The sequence below is a fragment of the Pristis pectinata genome, chromosome 10 (assembly GCF_009764475.1).
Source record: "Pristis pectinata isolate sPriPec2 chromosome 10, sPriPec2.1.pri, whole genome shotgun sequence".
Taxonomy (NCBI): Eukaryota; Metazoa; Chordata; class Chondrichthyes; order Rhinopristiformes; family Pristidae; genus Pristis; species Pristis pectinata.
In genome coordinates this window covers 72,133,409-72,160,422 of record NC_067414.1, presented here as the reverse complement: position 1 = coordinate 72,160,422, position 27,014 = coordinate 72,133,409, and the positions used below count along the sequence as shown (strand labels likewise).

At 39.8% G+C, this 27,014-nt stretch overlaps 1 protein-coding gene across 2 annotated transcripts; it reads left to right on the top strand.

Annotated features, from left to right (window-relative positions):
- Positions 1-25: 25 nt before the first annotated feature.
- On the top strand, positions 26-26,468 carry cpsf3 (cleavage and polyadenylation specific factor 3). Of its 2 annotated transcripts, XM_052024816.1 has the most exons (18): positions 26-149; positions 1,441-1,504; positions 3,125-3,222; positions 5,151-5,279; positions 6,293-6,470; positions 7,053-7,142; positions 8,877-9,027; positions 11,869-12,044; positions 12,699-12,857; positions 13,574-13,720; positions 14,200-14,352; positions 15,877-15,985; positions 17,608-17,706; positions 18,451-18,545; positions 19,294-19,381; positions 20,295-20,364; positions 21,102-21,201; positions 25,879-26,468. In XM_052024816.1, the coding sequence occupies exons 1-18, from the start codon at positions 79-81 to the stop codon at positions 25,981-25,983; spliced, it is 2,082 nt and encodes a 693-aa protein (XP_051880776.1). In that variant the 5' UTR covers positions 26-78; the 3' UTR covers positions 25,984-26,468. The 2 variants fall into 2 exon arrangements, with proteins under 2 accessions (XP_051880776.1, XP_051880778.1); XM_052024818.1 differs by lacking the exons at positions 26-149; positions 1,441-1,504; positions 3,125-3,222 and having other exon boundaries at positions 5,228-5,279; positions 6,421-6,470.
- The last annotated feature ends 546 nt before the right edge of the window (positions 26,469-27,014 follow it).

Here is a 27,014-nt window from a genome sequence, read left to right as displayed (position 1 = left end):
GGGGAAGGTGGTTTCCAGCCGGACACCGTTGGCGGCGGGACCGGAAGCGGCGGCCGGGCCGGGCCGGGCAGGCGGGAGATGTCGGCGAAGCGGAAGGCGGAGAATGTGATCCCGGCGGAGGAGAGCGACCAGCTACTGATCCGCCCGCTGTGGGTTCGGCCGCCGGCACCCCCCACCCCGCGGAGCTTCTCCCTACTGCTCCCTCCCCCGCCCGGTACTTCCCGTGTCCTCCCGCTTCCCCCGCTCCTGCCCCCCCCCCACTGATCCCCCCCGGTTCCTGCCCCCCCCACTGATCCCCACCGGCTCCTGCCCCCACTGATCCCCACCGGCTCCTGCCCCCACTGATCCCCCAGCTCCTGCCCCCACTGATCCCCCATCTCCGGCTCCTGCCCCCACTGATCCCCCATCTCCAGCTCCTGCCCCCACTGATCCCTCCGGCTCCTGCCCCCACTGATCCCCCCCCCGGCTCCTGCCCCCACTGATCCCCCCATCTCCAGCTCCTGCCCCCACTGATCCCCCATCTCCGGTTCCTGCCCCCACTGATCCCCCCCAGCTCCTGCCCCCACTGATCCTCCCCGGCTCCTGCCCCCACTTATCCTCCATCTCCAGCTCCTGCCCCCATTGATTCCCCCTGGCTCCTGCCCCCCCACTGATCCCCTCTGGCTCCTGCCCCCACTGACCCCCATCTCCAGCTCCTGCCCCCACTGATCCCCCCCCAGCTCCTGCCCCCACTGATCCCCCCTGGCTCCTGCCCCCACTGATCCCCCCCCGGCTCCTGCCCCCACTGATCCCCCCCCGGCTCCTGCCCCCACTGATCCCCCCCCAGTTCCTGCCCCCACTGATTCCCCCCCAGTTCCTGCCCCCACTGATTCCCCCCCAGCTTCTGCCCCCACTGATGCCCCCCCCCGGCTCCTGCCCCCACTGATCCCCCCCCCGGCTCCTGCCCCCACTGATCCCCTGGCTCCTGCCCCCACTGATCCCCCCCCCGGCTCCTGCCCCCACTGATCCCCCCCCCCTCGGCTCCTGCCCCCACTGATCCTCCATCTGCAACTCTTGCCCCAGCTGATTTCTGCTCCTCCCTCCCATCTCTAGCTCTTGCTCCTACTGCCCCACAATCTCTGCCCCTTGCCCCTAGCACTCCCTTTCTGGCTCTTGCCCCTACTGACTGACTCCCCCACCCCAGGCTGTTGTTTGAACACCACCCACACTACGCAAAGCTCCTTCACTTTAAACACCGGTGCCTCTGCGCACCAGCAATGTGTCTTTTACTATCAACCCAATGCCACAATGGTGATGGCAGAATTCAAGCTTCAATTTTAACTAATCTTTGAATTTGAAGCTACTGTTTGAATTTCTTACAAATAATTCCATAGATTTTTACTGTAAAATATATTGCTTTTGCTGGCATGGGTTTATGAAAGTTTTGTTCTCCTTCAATAGAGGAGCTGGCCAAGAGGTGGGAAGATCATGCATCATTGTGGAATTCAAAGGAAGAAAAATCATGGTATAACTTTCTAACTGCTAAAATTTACACTTAGCTTTAAGATAATTTGTTGGTGTAAGTTACTTGTTTTCTATTAAACAATTGATTTTCTAGTACAAATCAGCATTTATTGCAACTTAGTCCTTGTCAAACCAGTTTGTAAAGGACCTGTAAAGGAAAATTATGGCAAATGTCCTTTGGACATCATTGATGTAATTCATAAAAGACCACAAGAGAACGGCAGAAGTAGGCCACCAGGCCCCACACATCTGCCCCACCATTTAATATGATCACAGCTGATCTATGCTGGCCTCAACTCCTCTTCTGTGCCAATTCCCATAACCCTCAACTCCCTCATCTTTCAAATATTTATCTCTCTCCACCTTAAGTATTTCTTGTGATCTGGCTTCCACCATGCTCTGGGGCAGAGAATTCCAGAGATTCACTACCATTTGGGAGAAGAAATTTCTAACCACATGTTGGAAAAAAAAGGTCTGCAAATTGCTTGTTTCTCTTGGTGGTGTAGTGGACAGTGAAGAAGGTTATCTAAGATTACAGCAGGATCTAGAGGAACTGGGGGAAGTGGGCCGAGGAGTTGGGAGATGGAATTTAACCTGGACAAATGCGAAGTGTTGCCTTTTGAGGAGTTAAACCAGGGCAGGACATACACAGTAAATGGTAGGGCTTTGGAGAGTGTTGTAGGGCAGAGAGTCCTGGGGGTACAGGTACATAGTTCCCTGAAAATGGCAACACGGGTTGACATGGTGGTGAAGGAGGCGTTTGCCTTCATCGGTCAGGGCATTGAGTACAGGAGTTGGGATGTCATGTTGCAACTGTACAGGTCAATGGTAAGACCACAATTAGAGTATTATGTGCATTTCTGGTCACCCAGCTATAGGAAGTATGTCATGAAGCTAGAAAGTGTGCAAAAAAGATTCATGATCATGTTTCCAGGACTGGAGAGCTTGAGTTATAACGAGAGGCTGGATAGGCTGGGACTTTTTTTCCTAGAGTGTAGAAGATGAGGGGTGACCTTATAGATGGATATAAAATCATGAGGGGCATAGATAAGGTGGATGGTCGCAATCTTTTTCCCAGGATAAGGGACTCATAAACTAGAGGGCATAGGTTTAAGGTGAGAGAGAAAAGATTTAAAAGGGACCTGAGGGACAACTTTTTTCCACACAGAGTGTGGTGGCTCAAACTGCCTGAGGAAGCTATAGAGTTGGGTACAATTACAATATTTAAAAGACATTTGGACAGGTACATGGATAGAAAAGATTTAGAGGGATATGGGCCAAATGCAGGCATATGGGACTAGCTTGTATAGGCATCTTGGTCGGCATGGACATTGGGCCAAAGGACCTGTTTCTGTGCTATGTGACTCTGTGACTCGTGACTTGGGAAATGGTAAATATTTCATTCTAATGTGACGGTGTAATCAGATTCAACACTTTGGATTCATTGCCCCTTCTGAATATGGAGAAATAATTAAGCCCAAACTTGAAATGAAAGATGAGTAGTCAAATTAAGAAGATTAGTTTTGTATCACAAAGTTGTGGTTTGTATAATATAAACTTGAAGAGGCTGCTGAGGTGGACAACTTATTATGTCTCTTCATCTGAATTTAATTTTGTGCAGTTGGATTGTGGGATACACCCTGGTCTTGAAGGAATGGATGCCCTCCCGTACATTGATCTGATTGACCCAGCAGAGATAGACCTCCTCCTTATTAGTCAGTAAGTAAAGTTGCTTTACCTGAAATTTTGATCTTAAAGGATTTTAGCACATTTTCTCCACTTTTCCCTGACTACAACGAATTCCATTTATGCAGCATTGTTAACAGAATTATTTACTTTAGCAATGACATATCTGCCTTCTCTCTTATTCACATCACTAAAACTTTTTTCCTCAAGTGTTTAGAATATTAATGCTAAACTGTTATTAAAGGTGTGTACATGTCAAACCAATATAATTTAAGGTACAAACACGCACACAAAAATATCAGATGCAAAAAAAGTCCTAGAGCACTACATAGCACCATTATCAAATGTTGAAGTTGTATGGTTTTGAGAGCTTCAGCGAAAACAAAAATGCAATTAACCTGGTTGTAATTAAACAAAAGGCCATGGGTCACTCCTATTCATTGGAGGATATGAACAGGAGCAGCCCATGACTCTCCGTCATTCAAGACTTGAATTTTAATCATTTTGACTAGATCACACTTAACCTTTTTAAATTCTGAGAATAGAATGCATAACCAGAGTTTATGCAACTCTCTGTTCATAATTTATGCCCTGGTCTCATTCTGATGTATTTGCATTTGACCTTTTCCCAGATCATTTTGTGCTTTTATAGAAAATCTGAGCATAGTACTGTCCATGAGGTCTGAACAAAGCTCTGTATGATTAAATTATTGCTTCCTCAGTTTTGTATTCTAGTCTCCTTGATACATAAGCAATATTCTATTAGTCCTTTTGATTACTACTTGTACAACTAACTTGTAATGACATGCAAATGCTTTTGCTTCTTGTTCCTAGTTTCTCTGCACTCAGAAAATTTGAATCCAGTCCAACATGGATAGCTTTACGGTTACCCCTCCCATCCCCATCCACCATTGTGTTTGCCTGTGACTCAGTGTTTACATTTCCCATTATAACTTTTTCCTCCTGTCTTAATTTAGTGTTCTCTATAAACCCAGATATACACCTGTGAAACATATGGTGAAATATGCTGAGGATCTAAAATGGGGAAATAAACAATCATGACGGTCTGGCAATCAGAGAGCATTCTCTTTATCTCTCTCCCTCCCAAACAGTTATTGAACATTGTCCAATTCTGTACGTTTTGATTTTGGCAATCACTTGTCAATTGCCATCTGGAACTGTTATTTGTAAGTTTTCAGATTGGCTCAAAAGCTGTGTGTGTGTGCTTATGAGAAATGTAGTCTGCAGATTTTATAAGGCATTATGAACTAAGTTTGAGATCAGTAAATGAGAATTTAAAAAAACTACAGATGAAATAAAAACCTAAAATGCTGGAAACACTCAGCGGGTCAGGTAGATTCTGTGGAAAGAGAAACAGAGTTAATGTTTCAGGTCCAAAACTATTTCCAGCATTTTCAATTTTTATTTAAGTTAGCAATCAGATTGTATTTACATGAATAAACTATTTCAACTTGATATGTTAGGTACTATCATGCATCGGATTAAAACCTTCCATAAGGGATTCCATAACATGACAGGGATTTCTTTTTACAATGAAGTCAAAGCAGATTAATTGTCTTTCCTGTAAGAGAATGGTGAATCTGTTTCTGGCTGAGATGGTGACTCATTTGCACAAGAGCAAAAGAGCCTTTCATATAAGTCAGGTAAACTTTGTCTTTCTCCCTCTAACATTTTTGTGTGTGGATTTGTACCTGAAATTATATTGGTTTGACATGTACATGCCATTAGAGATATTTTAGCATCTATATTCTAAACACTTGAGGGAAAATTTTTTAATGATGTGAACAACAGAGAAGGCAGATATACCACTGTTAAAGTAAATGAATAACTTGGTTCATGATTTTCAGCAATGGCTTTTGTTTACAAAGATTATGTAAATACAGATCTAACAATATTTATACATGAATAATTTTTCTGTTTTTAATTTGATCATCTGTTAGTTTCCATTTAGATCACTGTGGTGCGCTTCCATGGTTCCTGCAAAAAACTAGTTTTAAAGGCAGAACATTTATGACTCATGCTACAAAAGCTATATATCGCTGGCTGTTGTCTGATTACGTCAAAGTCAGGTGAGTGAAAGGTTCTATTTTTCATGCTAAGTGAATTGTGCTGTCCTCAAACTTTCCCTTTTGCTACCTTTCCCTTTTAGACCTTTTAATATAAGAAATAGAAGCCAAATTAGGCATTTGGCATCCTGTGCTTGTTCCATCAAAGAATTCCAAAACTTCACTATCCCCTGGGTGAAGACATTTCTTCTCATCTTTGTCCTGGATGGTCGATGCCATATTTTGACTCCGTGACCACCTTGTTCTGTACAGTTCAGCTGAGGGATTTCATGTGTGAATGCTTTGTTCAATTTATATTTTAAGAGCTTCTGTTGCACAGGAAATGCAGTTGATTGTAGGAGGTTATTTGAACATTGAAGACATGAAAGCTAATCTCATTTTTATTCTATCCTTATCTGGTTCCACCTATCACCAATCAGCATCTGTCTCAGCCCTTCCACTCACTTCTGTATACCAGCTATCTTCCCTCTGTACTCTCAGTCCTGATGCAGGGTCTCGACCTGAAACATCAAACATCTCTTTGCCTCCACAGGTGCTGCCTGACCACTGAGTTCTTCCAGCACGTTTTTGCTCCAGATGCCAGCATCTGCAGTCTCTAGTGTCTCTCATTTCTATTTTCAATTGATGTCTGTTTGTCTCGTGCTCTGAGATTGAACAAATGCACAAACCTGCTGTCTGATGTGGATATCATGTAATGCAGGCACTTTCAGGGCTCAGGATTCAACCAATTCATTACAACGATTCACTTCAGATATACATAGAAAATTTACATTCAGGAGGGGACCATTTGTCCCGTATGCATGAAAAATAATTACACGGTCTAATTTAACATTTTAATGCTAGGTCCTTGGCCCTGCACATTTTTAAATGTGATGAGGGTTTATACCTCTACCACCCTTCCACCCTCTGGGTGAGAAAACTTTTCCTCATCTCCCGTCTAATTCTTAGATTTATGAGAGCTCTTAATATTGTAGTGGACACATTTATGGTTAACATATGCTTTTTTTGTCATTAAGTAATATATCTGCAGATGATATGCTATACACAGAATCAGATCTAGAAGAAAGCATGGATAAGATTGAAACAATCAACTTTCATGAAGTGAAGGATGTGGCAGGAATCAAATTTTGGTGTTACCATGCAGGACATGTCCTGGGAGCAGCCATGTTCATGATTGAAATAGCTGGGGTGAAGGTATGTGAAAAATATACAGGTGATAAATTATAAAAATATTCTAAAGGAACGGGTTTATCAGTGCTTGACAGAAAGATGATGAGCTATCATTTCTATAGTAATCTTTCATCAGAACCGGTGATTATTTTTATATAATTATTGATTTTCTGTGGTTTCACAATTGTTTGGCAAGATCAAGTGCTGTCTTTAGGTTGATTGTCTTATAGTGAGGGGAGATAGTAGGCCTAAGACAGCAAGTGCAGAAGTGAAGGAGGCTGTGGTGATGTGCGTCAGAATACTTTGTCTGAAAGCTGTGGGTTTTAGTTAATTTTAGTGTAAGGCTTTATAGTGGTACTGCCAATGTTAGCAAATGCTCGGAAAACTTTGAACTCGGTTTGTTATTGCAGATCAACATCAATGTCCTTATTATAGAATTTTCCATGGGGCACTGGAGATTTCAGTGTATATTCAGATAGAATGTTGTGACCCACCTATTGTTAGTTTTAAATGTATTTCGCAAATAATGCACAGAAGGAATTTTTCTCATTCTCAGTTACTTTCAATACTCCGATCTTTATGTTTTTCATTGTTGTTCCCATGCAGATTTTGTATACTGGAGATTTTTCACGACAAGAGGATAGGCACTTAATGGCAGCTGAAATTCCCAGTGTCAGACCTGATATTCTTATTATAGTAAGTTACTTTTTGTTCTTCAGGAAATTGTAATAATGTCACCAGCAATGAAATGAGTGCACTTATATGTGAAATACTATGGCAAATGATTACTCCACATTTTTTTAACCAAACTAGCAGAATGTTTAGAAATGGGCTGCAGTATCAGTAAGTAATGCAGCTTATTTCAGGTGCATTGAATTGTGTGTGCATTTGTTAAGAGAAAGGAAATACCAGATTCATGGAAAACATTATTCCGTTTATTTAAATTGCAGTACCCAGTTGTCTTAAAGTCTTGCTAAATGACCAGCTCCATCAGCTTTTACTCCTTGGAAAATCAGTAAAACTGCAGGATTTCTTACATTTAGACCAAATTGCTAATGCATTGCCAATTTTTTTCATTGCACAAGGGAGATTGGACTATTAATTATGACCCTAATTGTCTACAGTAAGTTTATTGTTAAAACCAGCAAATTCTAAGAAATATTGGTGAGGTTCAGGGCAAGATGCTGTTCATGCATGGCAAATGGTTGTTAGTGAGTTCTGGAGATCTGCAACTCATAGCATATCTTTTAATTTGTTGGTTGATTAGCACGTTCATATAAGTGCATGCCATTAACAGGAATATTTGGTTTACTTTATCACAATTCAGCATTGAGGGAAAAAAATTGAGGCCCAAGGTCTATTTTGCACTACAGAGGGATCTGGTGGTCCTAGTGAATGAAGCAGAGGGTTGGCATACTGGTGCATCAGGTAGTCAGGAAGGCTAATAGAATGTAATCCTTTATTGCAAAGGGCATGGAGTATAAAAGTAGGGAGATTTTGATGCAGCTTTACAGGGTCCTAGCAAGACTACACCTGGAGTCCAACGTACAGTTTTGGTCTCCACATTTAAGGAAGGATAAACTTGCCTTTGAGGCAGTGCAGAGTAGGTTCAATACATTGATTGCTGAATTGACATATAAAGAGATGTTGAAAAAGTTGGGCCAATGTATAGTGAAGTTTAAAGGAATGAGAGGTGATCTTATTAAAGCAGTTAAGATTCTGAGCAGGATTAGCAGGGTGGATGCTGAATGGATGTTTCCCTTGGTAGATGTGTCCAGAACAAGAGACATAGTTTCAGAATAAGAAGGCCCCCATTTAAGAAAAATGGGGAGGAATTTCTTGCCTCAGGGGGTCATGGCTCTTTAGAAGTTTCTACTCTGGACAGTTCTGAAGATAGAGCCAGTGAATATATTTAAGGTGAAGATTAACAGATATTTGAACTGCAAAGGAGTCAAAAGGTATAGGGAGAGAACAGGAAGGAAATGGTGAGGCAGGATTGAATCAGCCATCTTCTTATTGAATGGTGGAGCTGGCGTGAGAGGCCAAATGACTGCTCCTGTTTCTTATGTTTTCACCTCTGGAAGCAGAGGTCAAAAGCCTCAGAATAAAGGGTCAGCCATTCAGCAACTTCCCCCAAATTCTACTGCTATGGGCAATTTACAGTGCTAATTAACCTAAGAAGTATTGTGAATCTTTGGAATTCTTTACCCAAGAGAGATGTGGGGACTTGGTTGTTGAGTTTCTTCAAGAAAGAGATAGATAGATCTTTAGATAATAAGGGAACAGAGTGATATGGGGTTAGTGCTGGAAAGTAGCTCTGAGGTAAACAATTGAATGTGGGAGCAAGGGCCGAACAGTCTACTGCTGATTCAGTTCCTCGTGCTCATATGTTCATTACATTGTCAACATTGTATTTCCGATTTTATACAGGAATCCACATATGGTACTCACATCCATGAGAAACGTGAGGAGCGTGAAGCTCGATTCTGTAACACCGTACACGATATTGTGAATCGTGGAGGACGCTGCCTCATCCCTGTCTTTGCTCTAGGCCGTGCACAAGAGCTGCTGCTGATTTTAGGTGAGTGTAATTGCAGATTTGTAATTTATGTCTCCATTCTTGTTGGTGTTTAGTAAATTCATATAAAAAGTAGATGAAAGCACTCAAGGGGAGCTGAGACCATCTTTAATCAGGGCAGATGAAACCATCTATAATTATAGCTTTTATCAGTGGTAACTCTGGAATTACAAAGATTGGAGAAATTTTCAGTTGTACTGGTTGAGCAAATGATGCTTGATTCTGCATTAACTGAAGGTAGTCCTTGAAGAGAATCTTTGCTAGCAAGACAGCTTTTAAGATATTTAATTTATGAGTGGGATACTTTGACTAATACTTCCAGTTGACTTTACAAACACTATTTAAATGTTGATTAAATGTGAAAGAGTGTGGATGCGTCAAATTAAGTTGAATATTTCACTTCTTGCTTAACAGCACAATATTTTGATTTGGGGTTATATACTAGAAAAATACCTCTGCTCACTATTTGGTCTTTTGAAGCTCAATGAAGTTGAAACTTTACTGCAACAACTTAAATCAAAGTCATATATGGCACCCATGACTGACTATGGTTCAGTTTTTCTCTTTGACCTTTCTGCAGCCACCTTGTTGTATAATTGACACCAAATATCTGCTAACTCAAGTGGAATCAGCATCTTCAACAGCTGTAGTGTCCTTTTTGATCTCGAGTCGAACATCTGACCCTGTATCCCCTCCAGCACATAGTCTGCCTGCTTTTATTTGCATGATGTTACCCACCTTCATTCCTAACATTCTCTAACCATTGTTGAATAGTGGCACTTGGTTTTCCAATGCCATACATCAAAAATTATCAACCATGTGTTCAAAGTTTTTCAAGGCCTTGCACCTTCGTATTGTTATAGCCAGTGTTACATAGAGAAACAGATATGTAGGCAGATTATTGGAAAGGTGTAAAAGCAGCAGGCTTCTTGTAGTGGATGACTTTAATGTCCCCAATATTGACTAGGATTCCCTTAGTGCCAGAGGCTTAGATGGGGCAAGATTTGTTAAGTGCACCCAGGATGGTTTCTTAGCACAGTATGTAGAGAGGTTATTGAGAGAGGCAAGAGGGGAGATTGCTGGGACCTTGACAAGCAGGCAAAGTCCCAGATGATTGGAGAATAGCCAATGTTGTTTCTTTGTTTAGGAAGGGTAGTAGAGACAAACCAGGAAATTATAGGCCAGTGAGCTTTACATCAGTGTTAGGGAAATTATTGGAGAACGTTTTTAGGGATAAGGTCTACTCTCATCTGGAAAAGCATGGACTTATTAGGGATTGTCATCATGGCTTTGTACGAGGGAATGTCATGTCTCACAAACTTGATTGTTTTGAGGTGATGATGATGATTGAGGGTAGGGCAGTGGGATGTTGTGGACATGGACTTTAGTAAAGCATTCGACAAAGCCCTTCAGGGTAGGCTGATCCAAAAGACGAAGGCACATGGGATCCACGGTGACTTGGAAAGCTGGATACAAAATTGGCTTGGTCATAGAAGACAGAGGGTAGTGGTGGAGCGGTGTTATTCTGACTGGAGGTCTGTGTCCAGTGGTGTTCTGCAGGAATCAGTGCTGGGACCTCTGTTGTTTGTGATTATATACTGTATACAGTAAATGATTTGGACGAAAATGTAGCTGGGCTGACTGGTAAGTTTGTAGACGACACAAAAATTGGTGGAGTTGTGGATAGTGAGGAAGGTTGTAGATCAGCTCCAGATACGAACAGAAAACTAGTAGATGGAGTTTAATCTGGACAAATGTGAGGTGTTGCACTTGGGAGGTCAAATGTAAGAGGAAAGTATACAGTAAATAAGATTAAGATATCTTTGTTAGTCAGATGTATATCAAAACATACAGTGAAATGCATCTTTTGCGTAGTGTGTTCTGGGGGCAGCCCACAAGTGTCGCCACGCTTCCAGCGCCAACATAGCATGCCCACAACTTCCTAATCTGTGTGTCTTTTGGAATATGAGAGGAAACTGGAGCACCTGGGGGAAACCCACGCAGACATGGGGAGAATGTACAGACAGTGGCCAGACAGTGGCCAGAATTGAACCTGGGTCACTGGTGCTGTAATAGCATTATGCTAATCGCTATACTACCATGCCTGCCCTTAGAACCATTGACGTACAGAGGGATATTGGGCTCCAAGTCCATAGCTCCCTGAAAGTGGCAACACAAGTAGATAGGGTGATAAAGAAGGCATATGGCATGCTTGCCTTCTTTAGTCAGGGCATTGAACATAAAAGTCAGGAAGTCATGTTGCAGCTGTATAAAACGTTGGTTTGGAGTATTGTGCAGTTCTGGTTGCTGCATTGCAGGAAGGTTGCGGAAGATTTAGAGAGGTTCACCAGGATATTGACTGGATAAGAGAGTATCAGCTATAAGGAGAGGTTGGACAAACTTGGATTGTTTTCTCTGGTGCTTCAGAGGCTGAGGGGCGACCTGATAGAAGTATATAAAATAGAGAGGGTAGATGGGGTCTTTTTCCCAGGATGGAGATATCAAGAGGGCATAGTTTTAAAATGAGAGGGGGAAAGTTTAAAGGAGATTTGCAATGCAAGTTTTTTTACACAGAGAATGGTAGGTGCCTGGAATGTGCTGCCAGGGAGGGAGTGGAACAGATATGATAACAACATTTAAGAGGTATTTAGACAGGCACATGAACAGAAACAGACAATGGAGGGGTATAAATCATGTGCAGGCAGATGGGGTTAGTTTAAATTGGTATCATGGTTGGGACAGATATTGTGGGCTGAAGGCCTGTTCCTGTGCTGTAATGAATTGAAAGATGCAACAAAGCGGTAACGATGGAAAACTTATTATTATTTTACTTTTACACAATAGATGAATATTGGCAGAACCATCCTGAACTACATGACATCCCCATTTATTATGCCTCATCCCTGGCAAAAAAATGTATGGCTGTGTATCAAACCTATGTCAATGCCATGAATGAAAAAATTCGAAAACAAATCAGTATTAATAATCCTTTTGTCTTCAAACACATCAGCAACCTAAAGGTAAGAACTGTTGCTATCTGAATTCAGCCGACATATGTGAAAATTTTCAATTCAGCTTATAGTTTTTTTAAACATTTGGAATTGCATCTTTCCAAAGCAAAGCTAATGAAGACTGTGATGTGATGGGTTTAGAGGAACAACTTGGAATTCAGAATCAAAATGCAGCTGATGTTAGACACCTGAAATTAAAAACTGAAAATAGTGGAAATACTCAGCAGGCTGGGCAACATTTTTGGAGAGAGAAATGGTCAGAATTTCAGTTTATTGACCTCTTCCTTCTGCATGGATGTTGCATGATCAGCTGATTATTTACACCATTTTCCACTTTTTAGTTTCAAGTCAATTGGGCTGATTGTAAGTAAAAATGTTTGGGCAATGTCAGCGCGTTTCTTTGTCTGTCCAAAATACATCACAAATCATCCATAAGCAGTCTGATTCAGGAGGCAATAATGGGGGCTGGTGAGGAAATTGACAAAACATTAATTCAATGATATCTGAACCAATAAAGTTCAATTTTTTCATTTTAATGCAAATGTGATCTATTTTAAAAAATAGAAGTGTACTGATAAATCAAAGAGAATATTGAGAAATAGGTAGAGATTTTATGATCATTGTCAATGTTTCACTTTTTACAATGCTATTTTCTTTTTGAAGAGTATGGATCATTTTGATGACATTGGTCCAAGTGTGGTGATGGCCTCTCCTGGTATGATGCAAAGTGGTTTATCCAGGGAATTGTTTGAAAGTTGGTGCACTGATAAGAGGAATGGCGTCATTATTGCAGGTTATTGTGTTGAAGGTACACTTGCTAAGGTATGCAAAGTAATAATGCAAAACTTCTCAAAATGCATATTTGTATTTAATTTCAATTGAATCCAAATGTTCTGCATTTTAAGCTTCAACTTGCCCAAAATATGTAACTGATGCCACATTTTCAAATTTCCAACATTGGCAGTGCTCCCACAAAATGCCAAGGGACGGCTAAGCATCTCCCACTGAAAAATTATTTGGGAGTCGATTTGTTACTGTGCCCCTAGACAAGTATTGACACAGTCCTCTGATCCTCAGTTGTTTCTTAGAGAAGAAGCCAACCTTGGTTGTGATGTTACCAATGACTAGCACCCCTTGTTCATTGCTGTTGGTACTAACCAGTAAAGGATGCAAGTGTGCATTATACTGTCTCTCTGCCTCTTGTGTCCATAATTAACCAGACTTCAGGTTTGTGCTGATCAGTGTCCTCTTATGGAATATAGGATGGTTATTCACAATTACAAGATTGCTGTGGCTATTTCCATGAGTCTACTAAAATGTTCACAATTAACATAAATGGTACTGAATAAGATTTGAGAACGTATATACATTTCAAGGCAAAGGGATCATTTTTGTTACTTGTGGAAGTGTCTCTATCATAGTGAAGAAACGCAGGAGCTGCTGACTTTTTTACGTTGCTGACAGTATACTAAGCATACTTAATTATTTTGCAAACAATGGCATATTATCCATGTTAATATTGTTTTTCATAATTTCAGCACATTATGTCAGAGCCTGAGGAAGTAACAACCATGTCTGGACAGAAGTTACCATTGAAGATGTCAGTAGATTACATTTCATTCTCTGCGCATACAGATTACCAACAGACAAGCGAATTTATTCGTGCATTAAAGCCACCACATGTGGTCAGTACTGAACTATAAGAATGTTCGATTGATATTCCCTCTTCATCTTTCACAAAGTGCTGTCCCATATTAGAATGTAGTTCCACAAATGATGACTCTGTCATAGACTTTATCTGTTAGTGTTGAAAATCCATTTCTTGAGTGTTTTAGGGAGACAGCAAATCACATTTGAGCACTATCCATGTCTGCCCATGAACTTGTTCCAGCAGACATTTACTGGGATTGGTATTAAAGATAATGGTTAGTTGTCTTTCCCAACAACTGAGGTGTCTTCCAGAAGTTGTCTTCCCCTAAGGAGTGACCAGATTGAGAACGTGTTAGCATTGCACATTTTGTTGCCTTATTTTACTTAAGTATTCAAGATTTGGCTATTCTGATTTAATCTTTGATGAAATTAAGATATCTGTTATTTGTCTGATTTTGTAAAATGCAGTACATTAATTTCCTTCCCTTTGTGGAAAATCTGGGATTTCTTGTAGTTGCTTGTCCACGGAGAACAGAATGAAATGGCCAGACTGAAGGCAGCACTTATCCGGGAATATGAAGACAATGATGAGGTTCATATTGAGGTCCACAACCCACGTAACACTGAAGCTGTGACATTGTACTTCAGAGGTGAAAAACTTGCCAAGGTAATTACAATAGGGTTTCACTCTCTTCTGAAGGATATCTGTCAACTAGAGCATTATTTTTTAATCTTTTCAAATTCTTTTACTATTTTCTCCTGTGGCTGTCAACCTCTTCCTGATTTATGATTATTAATTTCTTAGGCAACTTATTTTATCTCTTCAAAATGAGTACCAGGGCTGAAATAAACCAAGGAAAATTGGGACTTCACTGCATAGCTGTTTGTAGGTTAACCCACTGAAGCCGTGATCTCAGACTCTAATAAATGTTATATATCCAGAACTAATTGTGAAAGTATTCATACAGATAAATATCTCAACTGGAGTTAATTATTCTCTCATGGTTTTGTTAGACTGCAATTTTGGAATCAGGTTGCACAAATCTTAGTGTAAGGTGGTGAATTCGCATCTCAATTTGTCTAAGAAGGCGGTCTTGTAATGAAACAGCATTGCATCTAAGGTTGAGACAATTACCATGTGTATTTAGACTAACTTATTAACTGCTAAGGTTCCTTCCATCTGCTAGTTGATACGTGTTTTCTGGATATAGCATGAAATGGTAGACTTGTAACAAGTGTAATTATGAATGTGTGCTGGGTGAACATTTTAGCATTACGTTTACTTAAATCAGGATGTCGATGGTATTGTAATTTTGTCAGATCAGATGAACTGGTGTTATTTTTCATTTCTACTGATGCCCAGAGAGAAATTTAAAATTGTTTTTTTAATGTTTAATTCTGCTCTCAAAGTACATGTATACATTGACGATGAAGTTTTGTTCCTCCAGAAACATCTAATTTTTTTTACTGGGGGAATAATATTTTCATGACTTTCATTTTCAATTTTTTGTTGTTTGTCAAATATTTGAATTAGATATTTCTTATAACTCAGAGCCTTTGGCATGGAGCACGTAATAGTTTTCATTTTTTGTTGTTTTAATCACCTAAGTGATATCTTTGCTTTCTATTGCATTATAACCTTTCTTGCTAAGCTGAGGGGCAAAATAATGTGAACAGCATAGAACAAACTTTTCTAATTACCAGAGAGAGACTGCAGATCTTTAGACTCAATTCCATATTCAAATCAATTAAAAGCTGCATCTGGGTATTTACCCATATTAGGTAGTTAAATGGAATAAAACATTAACATATACATGACCTGCACAAAAGCTTTTGACTCTGTCAATTGAGAGGAACTTTGGAGCACTGTCTTCATTTTTTGGCTGCTGAGAGAAATTTGTCTCCATCTTAAGTTTACTTCATGATGTCAGGCAAGCCATGATATCAAACAAAAAGACCACAACAGACTCAATCTCAGTTGGGTATGATTTGGTTCTTTAACTTGTTGAAAATTTCTGTCACATTGTTAAATTGTTCAGATTTCTGATCAGATTCTTCCCACAGATTGTCCTTGGGCTGTATTTGCTGAGTTCAAAGTGATTCCAGGTTGACTGACAAGTTGTTCTATGCAGAAAGTTAGAGGAAGTTGTATCCTATTATATTTTAATCCTTATTTTAATGTCTTTAACAGGTGATGGGCTCATTGGCAGACAAAAAAGCTGACCAAGGTCAAAGGATCTCAGGGATACTTGTAAAAAGAAACTTCAACTATCACATACTTATCCCTTCTGACCTATCCAGTAAGTAAATGTGTTCACCATCTTCCAATAGTTAATTTTTGGCTTTAAGGCAAAGAGTGCAGAATGTTATATTAGGATATGACTAAGGATAAGAGTTGTCCCAACTTCTTCAGAAGTAGAGCCACTTGTTAAATTCACGAATAGTATAAAGCCTGCTCCTAGCTAAGACTATGTTAGTTGTGAGATCACCCATTCTCTGAGTTGTGATTTGCTTTAATCTATGTTGGAAAATGTTGATCCATTTTATTTAAAGGTGACTGTCTGTCTCCCACATTTAGAAAAATTTGGCTACTCTAAACTATAAAAGTATGCTCTCTAAAGATAAAAATAATTTTGTAAATAACTTTCTCTACCCTTCTTGAACTGGAGGATGCTAGCAACTGTGATATAGTACAAATTAATTTGCATCAATTTTCTTTAAATTTTATTTCATTCATTGTGCATAATATTAGTAAATTTGTAGTGGTCCTCAGGAAAAATTCTCTGCTGTTCCAAAAGCATTGACCGTTTACTGGGATGGTGGGGATGGTGAGTGGGAGGAAAGGGAAGCAAGGGCTCCACAGGCACCAGCCTTCTCCTGCTACCTTACTGGCTGATAGTCAACCCTGACCTTTGAAGGTACGTGTCAGGGGCATTGAAGCTGCACCTTGTCCGGTCCTCCTTTGACATTCACATTTCAGGGATGGTGACCAGGAAGAGGGACCTTGAATAGGTTTTTTTTAAAGATATATATTATTTAGCATATACTTGCTTTCTCTTTTCCAAAACTGCATTTTTTACACATGAAACTGCTTTCATCACCAGCCTTACCACTTACTTTACACTCCATTAAATATGTCCTCTGTCATCCTGCCTCATAGTTTTGCAAGCTCCATAATTTTGGTATCTTCAGATTTCAATATCAGTCCTTTTAATGCCACATCTAAAACATTTATTGAGGTGTCTGAAAGCAGATGATTATGGTTTTGGAATTCTAACACGCAGATGCCGAGTTGCAGCTTAGCAAATTCCAAAACCAATTTGAAAGAATGCGACAACATGTGAGGTAGCAGCAGAACGTGACACTTGGAGATGCCAGATTCTTATTCAAGACAACACAGGAAAATCCTACATTGTTTCCAGTGTCACACTGATTCCTTCTGTTCTCAAGAAATCTCAGGATAGGGTTGTGCTTTGTCACCCACACTCTCAGAGCAATTGCTGGGAAAGAAAAGAACAAGATGTACAAAAGAGTACAAATCCGTCATGCACACCTCACCAATGTGAACCCCTCCCTTCCCCATCCCCCACCCCATTTACCTAACTTTTGGTATATAGATCCAACAGCCTTATGAAGTCCTTCATTAGATAGTGCTGTTCATAGGTTAAGTTGCACTGAAGATTGCTATGAAAGAAAACAATAGGAAGGAGGGGCAGCAAAGTGGAAATAAATTTATGCCAATTAGGAATCTTTTGGGAACCATCATTGGTTTGAAGTATTTTTTTCAAACTCTAAGGTGAGACTTGAATCAGTAATTCTGTTGTTTCTACTTTTATGTATTTGATCTGTGTTTTCAGGAGTTATTAATATTCATTGTACACAAACTCAAAATGCAAACTGTTGTCTTTCCCTCTTGTAATAGATTACACTGACTTGGCAATGAGCACAGTGACACAGACCCAGGCCATTCAGTACTCGGGATCTTTCATGCTATTGGCACATCACCTCCAAACTCTTGCAGGTTGGTAATGACAGCTACTCGATCACATTTCCTGCTTTCTCCTTGGATAAGATTTCTTGGGCATCGGCCACTTTCTCCTAGCTTGTCGAAATGGTTCTTTTTCACTTGAATCCAGACTCTGTGAATCTGCAAGGTATTTAATTGTGCAAAATATTACAGTCAAGTCTGTTGTTTCTCAGATCATTGCCACCTGGGCAATAGTGTATCAGAGATTTGTACTAGTGCTTCTATTGCTTCTTGGGTTTTGAAAAATTATTTGTTCTCTGGTTGCTGGTAATACTGGCCATAATTACCCTGGGTGTTTTCACTTTCTCACTAGATCACTGAACTACCATCAAAGGGCCTTTTAGCCTTGCTTGCTTATACCAGAAGTGGTAAAATCAGTTGTTTAGCTCCTCAATTGCCTGCTCAGAAAAGCTATTTCACCACAATGAATCTAAAATGTGTTTATTCTGCTCCAAATAGCTTATTGCTATACTGGGCAATTAGTGCATTTTGCTCATTCAGTCAGCAAGGAAGAAAATTGCTTTATTTCAAGTACTTGAACTTCTTTCAAAATTTGGTCCTGTTTTGTCATTGTGTCTTGATTGAACTTGGTTGCACTACAACATATACAAATATAACCTGATTGCAATATCCTAGTGTTGTAAATATTGCATTTGTTCAAAGATCAGTTTTTTCAGTTGTAACAATTTTTTAATTAAAAAGGTAAACATTCTAATTGAGTATCTTGTTACTTCTCAGATGACGTGGAAGAAATAGAAGTTCAGGAAAAACCAGCACTGAGGGTCTTCAAAGCAATCACAGTGATTCAGGAGCCAGGCATGGTTATGCTGGAGGTGAGCTTTGCCAATGTGTTCATTTAATTTATTTTCTTTTGTTCTTTTTTTTTCAGAATTAATATGGTCAAGTGAATTGCATACCTGCCTGTGAAATAGAGAAAAACATTTATCTGCATTGTCCCTTTCATGAAATTGAAAAGTCAGAAAGTGGTGCGCAGACTATAAACTGTAAGGTGTATGGATATGTAAGCATATCTTACAGCAAAGTTGCACACTGCAAGTTTTCTCAAACAGCAGTGCGATAAATAACCAGTTAATCTCTTGCAGATCTGTTCTTCGTGCTTGAAGAACTCCTTTGTACCTTAAACAGTTCCTGAGGACCTCTTCTGTTCAACTTAGAAGGGCCCATATTAAATAATCATCCAAAATGCAGCACTACCTCGGTACTGTGTTGAAGCATCAGCCCAAACCATGTGTGCAATTTGAGAACCCGCAACTGTTGCTCATTATTTGGAACTATCAGTTGAACCAAGCTATCAATACACACCGTGTCTCAGTAGTCATCATAGACCTACTGATCATGGGTACTTTTAATTGCGTTGCCTTTTTTAGGTGACTCTGAATTGTTTTTATCAGAAATTAATATGACAACTTTGATTACTGTTCTTGCCTTTTTATGTATAATGTATTTTTTCCAAATAAACTTTTGTCAGTGACCTTTAAGCTAGTTAATAAACAGCAGGGCAATTAAATAAATAGTTTGATCTTTCAGAAATCTTGCCTTTCTATTTTTTTTGCTTCACAGTGGGTGGCAAACCCATTAAATGACATGTACGCTGATGCAGTAATGACAGTGATTCTGGAAGTGCAGTCAAACCCTAAAGCACAGAAAGGTATGCCAATTTCCGTAACTTCATTTATTTGCCCTTCATGTACTGTCTTTCTTTAATGAAAAACAATACTTTTTACCTCCTGAAAACATCAACTTATTCAGGGGCTGAGTCCAAGAGTGCCAGTTAGTCATTATAGTACTGCGCCCAGTTAGTTGTTCTAGCACAGTGCCCAGTTAGATGTTCTGGTACCATGTGAGTTAATTCTCCAACTATAAGATGGACCTCGTAGAACATCAATATGCACATCTTCAACAGAGTTACTGACTGGGAATCAGAGCAGGGAATAGAGTTGACTTTTTTCTTCCTAGGTCTCTGGATGATGTTGTACATTAATTGACTGAATTAACTGAAGTTGTTGGCTCAGAGTAGATCATGGATGAAGTTTATGACCAGTATATCTTAGTATAACACAAGTCAGTCCATTGTACCCTGGCCATGAAGGAAGTATTAGTGATTAATTATAATGATAAATTAAAATTTATTGCTGATTATACTTTAGTGTATTTTGATTGGATCCTGTAAGGAGCCTATTCATTGTACTACAACAATGCAGGTAGGGATTTTGTCCAACTAAAGGACACCAAGCAAACTGATATCTGCATTTTAAAGTATGCAACAGGAAATATAAACTTATTATTTAATTGAAATCAGCAATACTCAGCCAAGTAGTTCATTCAGTAGCATTCAAGTTCTTGCTGCACATGGTCACCCTAATTCAAAACATGCATTGTTGAACACTTGTTTTCTAGTAAGAATTGTGTTGATTTTTTAAAAATATTTTAGATTCTCTTTAATGTTGTCTGCCATATAAATCAACATTTGGGAGTTGATTTCCAATTAGCATTTCTGATCTGCTTCTTAAAGTGCTACTTTATTGAATAAATGGATACCTAACTATTTCTGTTTTCTTTAGTCATGCAACAAAGTGCAAACAAAAAAGTTGACAAGGAAACATACGCAAAGAGGTTGGAGGTTATGCTGGAGTAGGTCACTTTATTTTGTTTGAATTCTGCAAGCTTTTGTCCCTCCACTGCATGTACTGTTCTACAAGGAAGGATGTTGTAATGTACTTGCTGTGATGTTGAACTTTTCAAGTGGAAGATAACTAATGTAGCAATATACTTGTAATACAGTGAACTCACCAGTTGAATATTTTTTTAAAAAAGGAGATCTTACCTGCAGCTTCGTTTACCTACATTAGCTACAGAAGCAGCTCCCATAGGAGTCTTTGCATTCAGCATTTGGTGTTCTGGTAGTATGTCAGTGAGCTTCCAGATTGTGTGGAATTTTCCAACAAAAATATTCTTGCTTCTAGTGTCATGATTCCCAGAATTTTGCATATAACAAAGTTAATTCACCTGCCATGAAATAGGAATAATTTCTCCTCCTTTCCATGCAGCCCTCAGTGATGGTTTGCACATGCCAGGTGAAAAATAGATGTGAACCTTTCTTGCTTTAGCCCCATTGCATTTGCAATTGTGACAAATGCTATCACATGTAAAACTGAACCTACAAATTAATAACAATATTACACTCTAAATAAAAAGTGTACATTTAGTCGGCATTGCTGCTAAATTCATTGTTGTCTGAACTATATCATAGATGTCCTTTTGTGACAGTTCATATGAACAATGAAAAGACCAGCTGTGATATGTTTTGATTTTCTTTGAGTCCATTTGAAAATGCAATTTGCCTACAACATTTACTTTCTTTTTTTTAGAGATATGTTTGGCCAGGATTGTGTATCCAAATCTAATACTGGCAATACTCTCTCTGTAACAGTGGATGGAAAGGCAGCAAATATTTCTCTTGATACACGGGCAAGTATTCACAGCTTTTATTACCAGCTAAGGCACTTATTGATGTGCAGGATGGGAGGAATGCTTTTATTACTTGTTGATTAGCTAAAACATTGCCACACCCTCCATCTGTTCCTAGGTATTAGTTCTGGCTTGTTGGTGCTTACATAAGCAGATGGATAAGACTGCAGATTCAGAACCTGCCTCCTTATGTAGGAAATGTGCATAGTCGGCAGGAAAAGCTAAATAGAACCACTTCATCTTGGCATCCTTTGCATGTTCAGACTCTTTTCTGGGCTGAGTAAACATATCAAGTGGCTTGCTTCAATATGCCTAAGTGCACTGGGAGTTAACAAATTGAAGAGGCAACAATTTTGCACGCAAGATGTAAATTTCAAATTATTTTTGTGCTTTGCACTGCTCTCATTTGTGGTTGAAATTTCTGTAGAAATATCACTTAACTTTTTTGTGGTATGCTAAAACTTCTAAAGGGAATACAGATTTAGGTTTATGTGCCATAAAGGTGACTTGGGTGTTACACATCTGGTTTGGGTGAGGACTGCAGAGAGAGGATTGATTGATCAATGGACACCTTGACCTCTGCTAGACTAACTTCACATCCACAAAGTTCTTGATCACAGCATTTTTATTCAAATTAATTCGACCAATGCTTTTTAGAGCTTTAGTATATTATTTCTTACTGTGATCGGTCTCCATTTGAGTTTCAAAATGTGTTCTATGTTTCTAAGTTAGCTTTATAATTCTGATGTATCCACTAGTTAAATGTGTTTAGAGTTTAAATATTACCATTAATTTTAAACTGGTTTTCAAAGTGTGCCCTCATTCAGTGATTTTTCTGAGGTGGAGGGGAGGGAAGGATTATTTTGTGGATGATATAAGCCTTCTCCAGGTTATGAATGCCCGACTTATGAATACCCCATGTGTACGAACAAGCTCCCAGAAATATTATTAAATTCAAATGAGAATCAGTCTTGGGGAAAAATACCCATGTTTACATGTAACCTTCCTGCAGTAACCAGACATCACTGTCACTTAAGGATACAGGCTGCCAGTATTACCGTGGGAGACAAGCAATCGCTTCTTTTGACTTGTTTAACGATGATCTATTAAACAATATAACATGCAAGCCCATCGGAACCAGCCAATGAGTGTGGGACATCCTGATTCTGTACCATTGTAACTAGATGGGGGAAAACAATAAATGTTCATGTTAATTGGCCCGCATCAACAACATTCATTACAGTACTGTGGAGGTATGGTTACTGTATTAAGAAGGTTTGTGTATTTTCAGATTTGTGGACAAAATTGACTTATGGACGTCTGTAAAAATGGATCCAATTCATTACCCAGGGATGGCCTGTAGTACAGTTTTGTGTATTGGTAATAATAGTGTTGCTTTCAGCCACTGCTCAGTGACAGCACACTTGTTCCAAGTCATAGGGTTATTGGTTGAAGACACAAGAGACTGCAGATGCTGGGCCTGATGGAATATTCCCCAGGCTGCTCCGCGAGGCGAGGGAGGAGATTGCTGAACCGTTGGCTAGGATCTTTGAGTCCTCGTTGTTCACGGCAATGGTACCAGAGGATTGGAGGGTGGCAAATGTTGTCCCCTTATTCAAAAAAGGTAGTAGGGATAGTCCAGGGAATTACAGACCAGTGAGCCTTACGTCTGCATTGGGCAAGCTGTTGGAAAGGATTCTAAGAGATAGGATCTATGAGCATTTAGGGAATCATGGACTGATTAGGGACAGCCAGCATGGCTTTGTGAAGGGAAGATCTTGTCTCACAAGCCTGATAGGGTTCTTTGAGGAGGTGACCAGGAAGATTGATGAGGGTAATGCAGTAGATGTGGTCTACATGGATTTTAGTAAGGCGTTTGATGGTAGGCTTCTTCAGAAGGTCAGAGAGCATGGGATCCAGGGAGGCTTGGCTGTGTGGATTCAGAATTGCCTTGCCTGTAGAAAGCAGAGGGTTGTGATGGAGGGAGTGCATTTGGATTGGAGGGCTGTGACTAGTGGTGTCCCACAAGGATCGGTTCTGGGACCTCTACTTTTCATGATATTTATTAATGACTTGGATGAGGGGGTTGAAGGGTGGGTTAGCAAGTTTGCAGACGACACAAAGGTCGGTGTTGTTGTGGATAGTGTGGAGGACTGTCAAAGCTTGCAGAGGGCTATTGATAGGATGCAGAGCTGGGCTGAGAAATGGCAGATGGAGTTCAATCTGGAGAAGTGTGAGGTGGTACACTTTGGTAGGGCAAACTCCAAGGTGGAGTACAAGGTTAATGGCAGGATTCTGGGTAGTGTGGAGGAGCAGAGGGATCTGGGGGTTCATATCCACAGATCACTGAAAGTTGCCTCACAGGTGGATAGGGTAGTTAAGAAAGCTTATGGGATGTTAGCTTTCATAAGTCGTGGGATCGAATTTAAGAGCCATGAGGTAATGCTCTGCAAAACTCTGGTTAGACCACACTTGGAGTACTGTGTCCAGTTCTGGTTGCCTCATTATAGGAAGGATGTGGAAGCGTTGGAAAGGGTGCAGAGGAGATTTACCAAGATGCTGCCTGGATTAGAGAGTATGGATTATGAGGAGAGACTAAGGGAGCTAGGGCTTTACTCATTAGAGAGAAGGAGGATGAAGGGAGACATGATAGAGGTGTACAAAATATTAAGAGGAATAGATAGAGTAGACAGCCAGCGCCTGTTTTCCAGGGCACCAATGCTCAATACAAGAGGGCATGGCTTTAAAGTAATGGGTGGGAAGTTCATGGGAGATATCAGAGGGAGGTTTTTCACCCAGAGAGTGGTTGGTGCATGGAATGTGCTGCCTGGGGTAGTGGTGGAGGCAGATATGTTGGTCAAGTTCAAGAGATTGTTAGATAAACAAATGGAGGAATTTAAAATAGGGGGATATGTGGGAGGAAGGGGTTAGGTAGTCTTAGGCGTGGTTTAAAGGTTGGCACAACATGGTGAGCCGAAGGGCCTGTATTGTGATCTGTTGTTCTATGGTTCTGTGGAATCTGGAGCAACAAACAATCTGCTGGACAAACTCAATGGGTCAAGCAGACTCTGTTGGGGGAAAGGAATTGTCGACATTTCGGGTCCTGATGCACGGTTTCGACCTGAAACGTTGACAATTCCTTTCCTCCCACAGATGCTGCTCGACCTGCTGAGTTCCTCCAGCAGATTGATTATTGGTTGAAGCCCATCAAAGCAAAATCCTTTTCCTCAAAGCGCAAAGTCCAACATAAGGCAATTGCTTCTCTTCGGATAAGACATTAAAGTGAGGTCCTGCCCTAGCGTAAAAACAAACCCAACACCTTCTAAATAAAGATCTGGAAATACTTATCACTTAACCAACAGCACTAAAACAGATTATCTGGTCATTACTTCACAACTGCTGTGCACTAATTGGTTATTATATTTCCCTTTCCACAATGGCTAAAGTTCAGAAGTGCATCATTAGCTGTAAAAGTTATCTTAAATACCCGAAGTGATGCACTGTAAAAATGCATCTTCCTTTTGTTTGATTTGGACTTCAAATGAAGCAATGGCAACATGTTTTCTATAATATCATAAAGGTTGCACTCCTGTGCCTATGTGTGTTGAGAGTGAGTTTGTGCATGGGGGTAACCGAGATTTTATTACGGGTTAATTTTATTGTGGATTAAGAGTTTAACAGCCAGCACTGAGATGCAGCTGCAGCATGTTAGAGCTGGTGAGCTCAACTTTCTCTTTCTTCTTTCCTCCTCCTCCTCCTCCTCCTCCTCCTCCTCCTCCTCTCCACCTCCTCCTCCTCCTCACCTCCCCCTCCTCCTCCTCCTCCTAACCTCCCCCTCCTCCTAACCTCCTCCTCCTCCTCCTCCTAACCAGCTCCTCCTCCTCCTCCTAACCACCTCCTAACCTTTTCCTCTTAGCTTATGATTTCCTGATCTGTAAATACTTTTTGCTGACATTGTAAACAAAATATTTTATGTCCCCTGAGCTAATCTTAATGATCCTGTAATAGGAGCAGGGACTTTCTTTTAACCAAAATCAAAATGAAATAATGAAAATTCTGATTTTTTGACCATCCTTTGTTCAGTTTGGAGTTGTTTAATTTAAAAACAATAAAGGGAGAAATAGTATTTCACTATATAGTATTCCCATTGAGGCAGATGGTGTTTTAAACCTGCTAACATATAAGATAAGATATTTTTATTAGTCACATGTACATTAAAACACACAGTGAAATGCATCTTTTGCGTAAATTGTTCTGGGGGCAGCCCGCAAGTGTTGCCAGGCTTCCAGTGCCAACACAGCATGCCCACAACTTCCTAACCCGTACATCTTCGGAATGTGGGAGGAAACCGGAGCACCCAAAGGAAACCCACGCAGACACGGGGAGCTTGTCTATTTATTTAACTTGTGGCATCCATACTTGGGTGGGGGGGGGGGGGGGGGCTGCTATTTAAAGTCGGCTGCAGGATCTGTCAGTGACTTATATAGGAAGTAATGTGAATTCAATTCTTCCAAATCAAGATTTTGGAAAAGACATAAATTTAAATATTTACATTCAAGTAGAAGATTTTTAAAAAGTTTTGCAATGGAGTATATAAAGTAGTTTTGTTAAACTTGGCTCTTCCTACACTTGCTTTTTATCTAAAACGTATCTTATTCTATTTATATTTGCCCACAGATGGTTGTGTGTGAAGAGGGCAGTGTGGAGGATGAACCACTTCGAGAAATGGTGGAAGTGGCAGTGCAGCGGCTTTATGAAACAATACACCCAGCACTCTCTTGAAGTGGAGAAAACAGTGATAAATATGAACTGTATTCTGTTTGTGTCTTCAACATTTAATAACGTCCCTCCATTTTTGTCAGCCGAGTCCCTTATGCGAGTGCTGTAAATGCTCCCATCTAGTTTGAACAAACTGGAAATGTGCATTCTGTTGCAACTTTAAGCTGACTTTATATGTTTAGAACTAGACCAATTGCTGTTTGAAGGAAAATCTGGTTAATTACCTCCTTTGAGCCAAAAGTACAAAGACTGAGATGGCATGACTTCAAAGTCATCAATAATGCTGTAATGTTTTCCTGAAAATATTATTTCTTTGTTGTCAGTCTTGATTGAGTAGTAAGGAAATGATCTGATTTGGTTATTTGAATCTTTATTTAGTAAAAATAAAATAACAACCAAAACAGATGTGTTTTGGGGTATCTGTTGGGTTCCTAGTAAGATGGAAGTAGGCATGTTTTAAAAATAAACTTACATTTTTACAAAATTAATATTTTCAACAAACCTTGATTTTTTTTTCAGTGTACTATATTTATGGAAATGCTTAATGCAGTGGATTTTTTTCAGATTTTAATTTCTTCAAATATAAAATATGCCTGGCACAGATTACATTGTGATAAAGTCTGATCCATAGAGGATTAAAAAGATATGTGGATAGCGTTCACTGTCGTTTTAGTGTTAAACAAGAGCACTATTTTTATGAAGGTATTCAGAAACATACAATATTGATTGCAAATTGGACATATGGAAGAGTGGAAATTCCTATAATAAAAGACACGTATATGATGATAGAATGGGTGACTAATTATGGAATAAATCAACAATTATCATGTACTCCTCCCTATACCTAGACATAATGAAAGCTCCAGTAATGGAAACTTCTGGAAACTATCTGTTCAAACTGCTCTACTTATCATGAACCAAATTATTCATATGTGTGTTTAAAAACTTTATATTATTTTTCCCATGAATACCATTATTTTAAAAATAATTCTCTTGACATCAATACATTTTAAGCAAGGATGAATGCAATGTTT

What these genes read in the sequence shown, in the direction of transcription:
- cpsf3 (XM_052024816.1), top strand. Translation starts at nt 79, where the DNA reads ATGTCGGCGAAGCGGAAGGCGGAGAATGTGATCCCGGCGGAGGAGAGC. An exon ending in CATTAAAGCCACCACATGTG is followed by an intron (nt 13,721 to 14,199) that starts GTCAGTACTGAA and finishes GATTTCTTGTAG; the next exon opens with TTGCTTGTCCACGGAGAACA. An exon ending in CAGGCATGGTTATGCTGGAG is followed by an intron (nt 18,546 to 19,293) that starts GTGAGCTTTGCC and finishes TTTGCTTCACAG; the next exon opens with TGGGTGGCAAACCCATTAAA.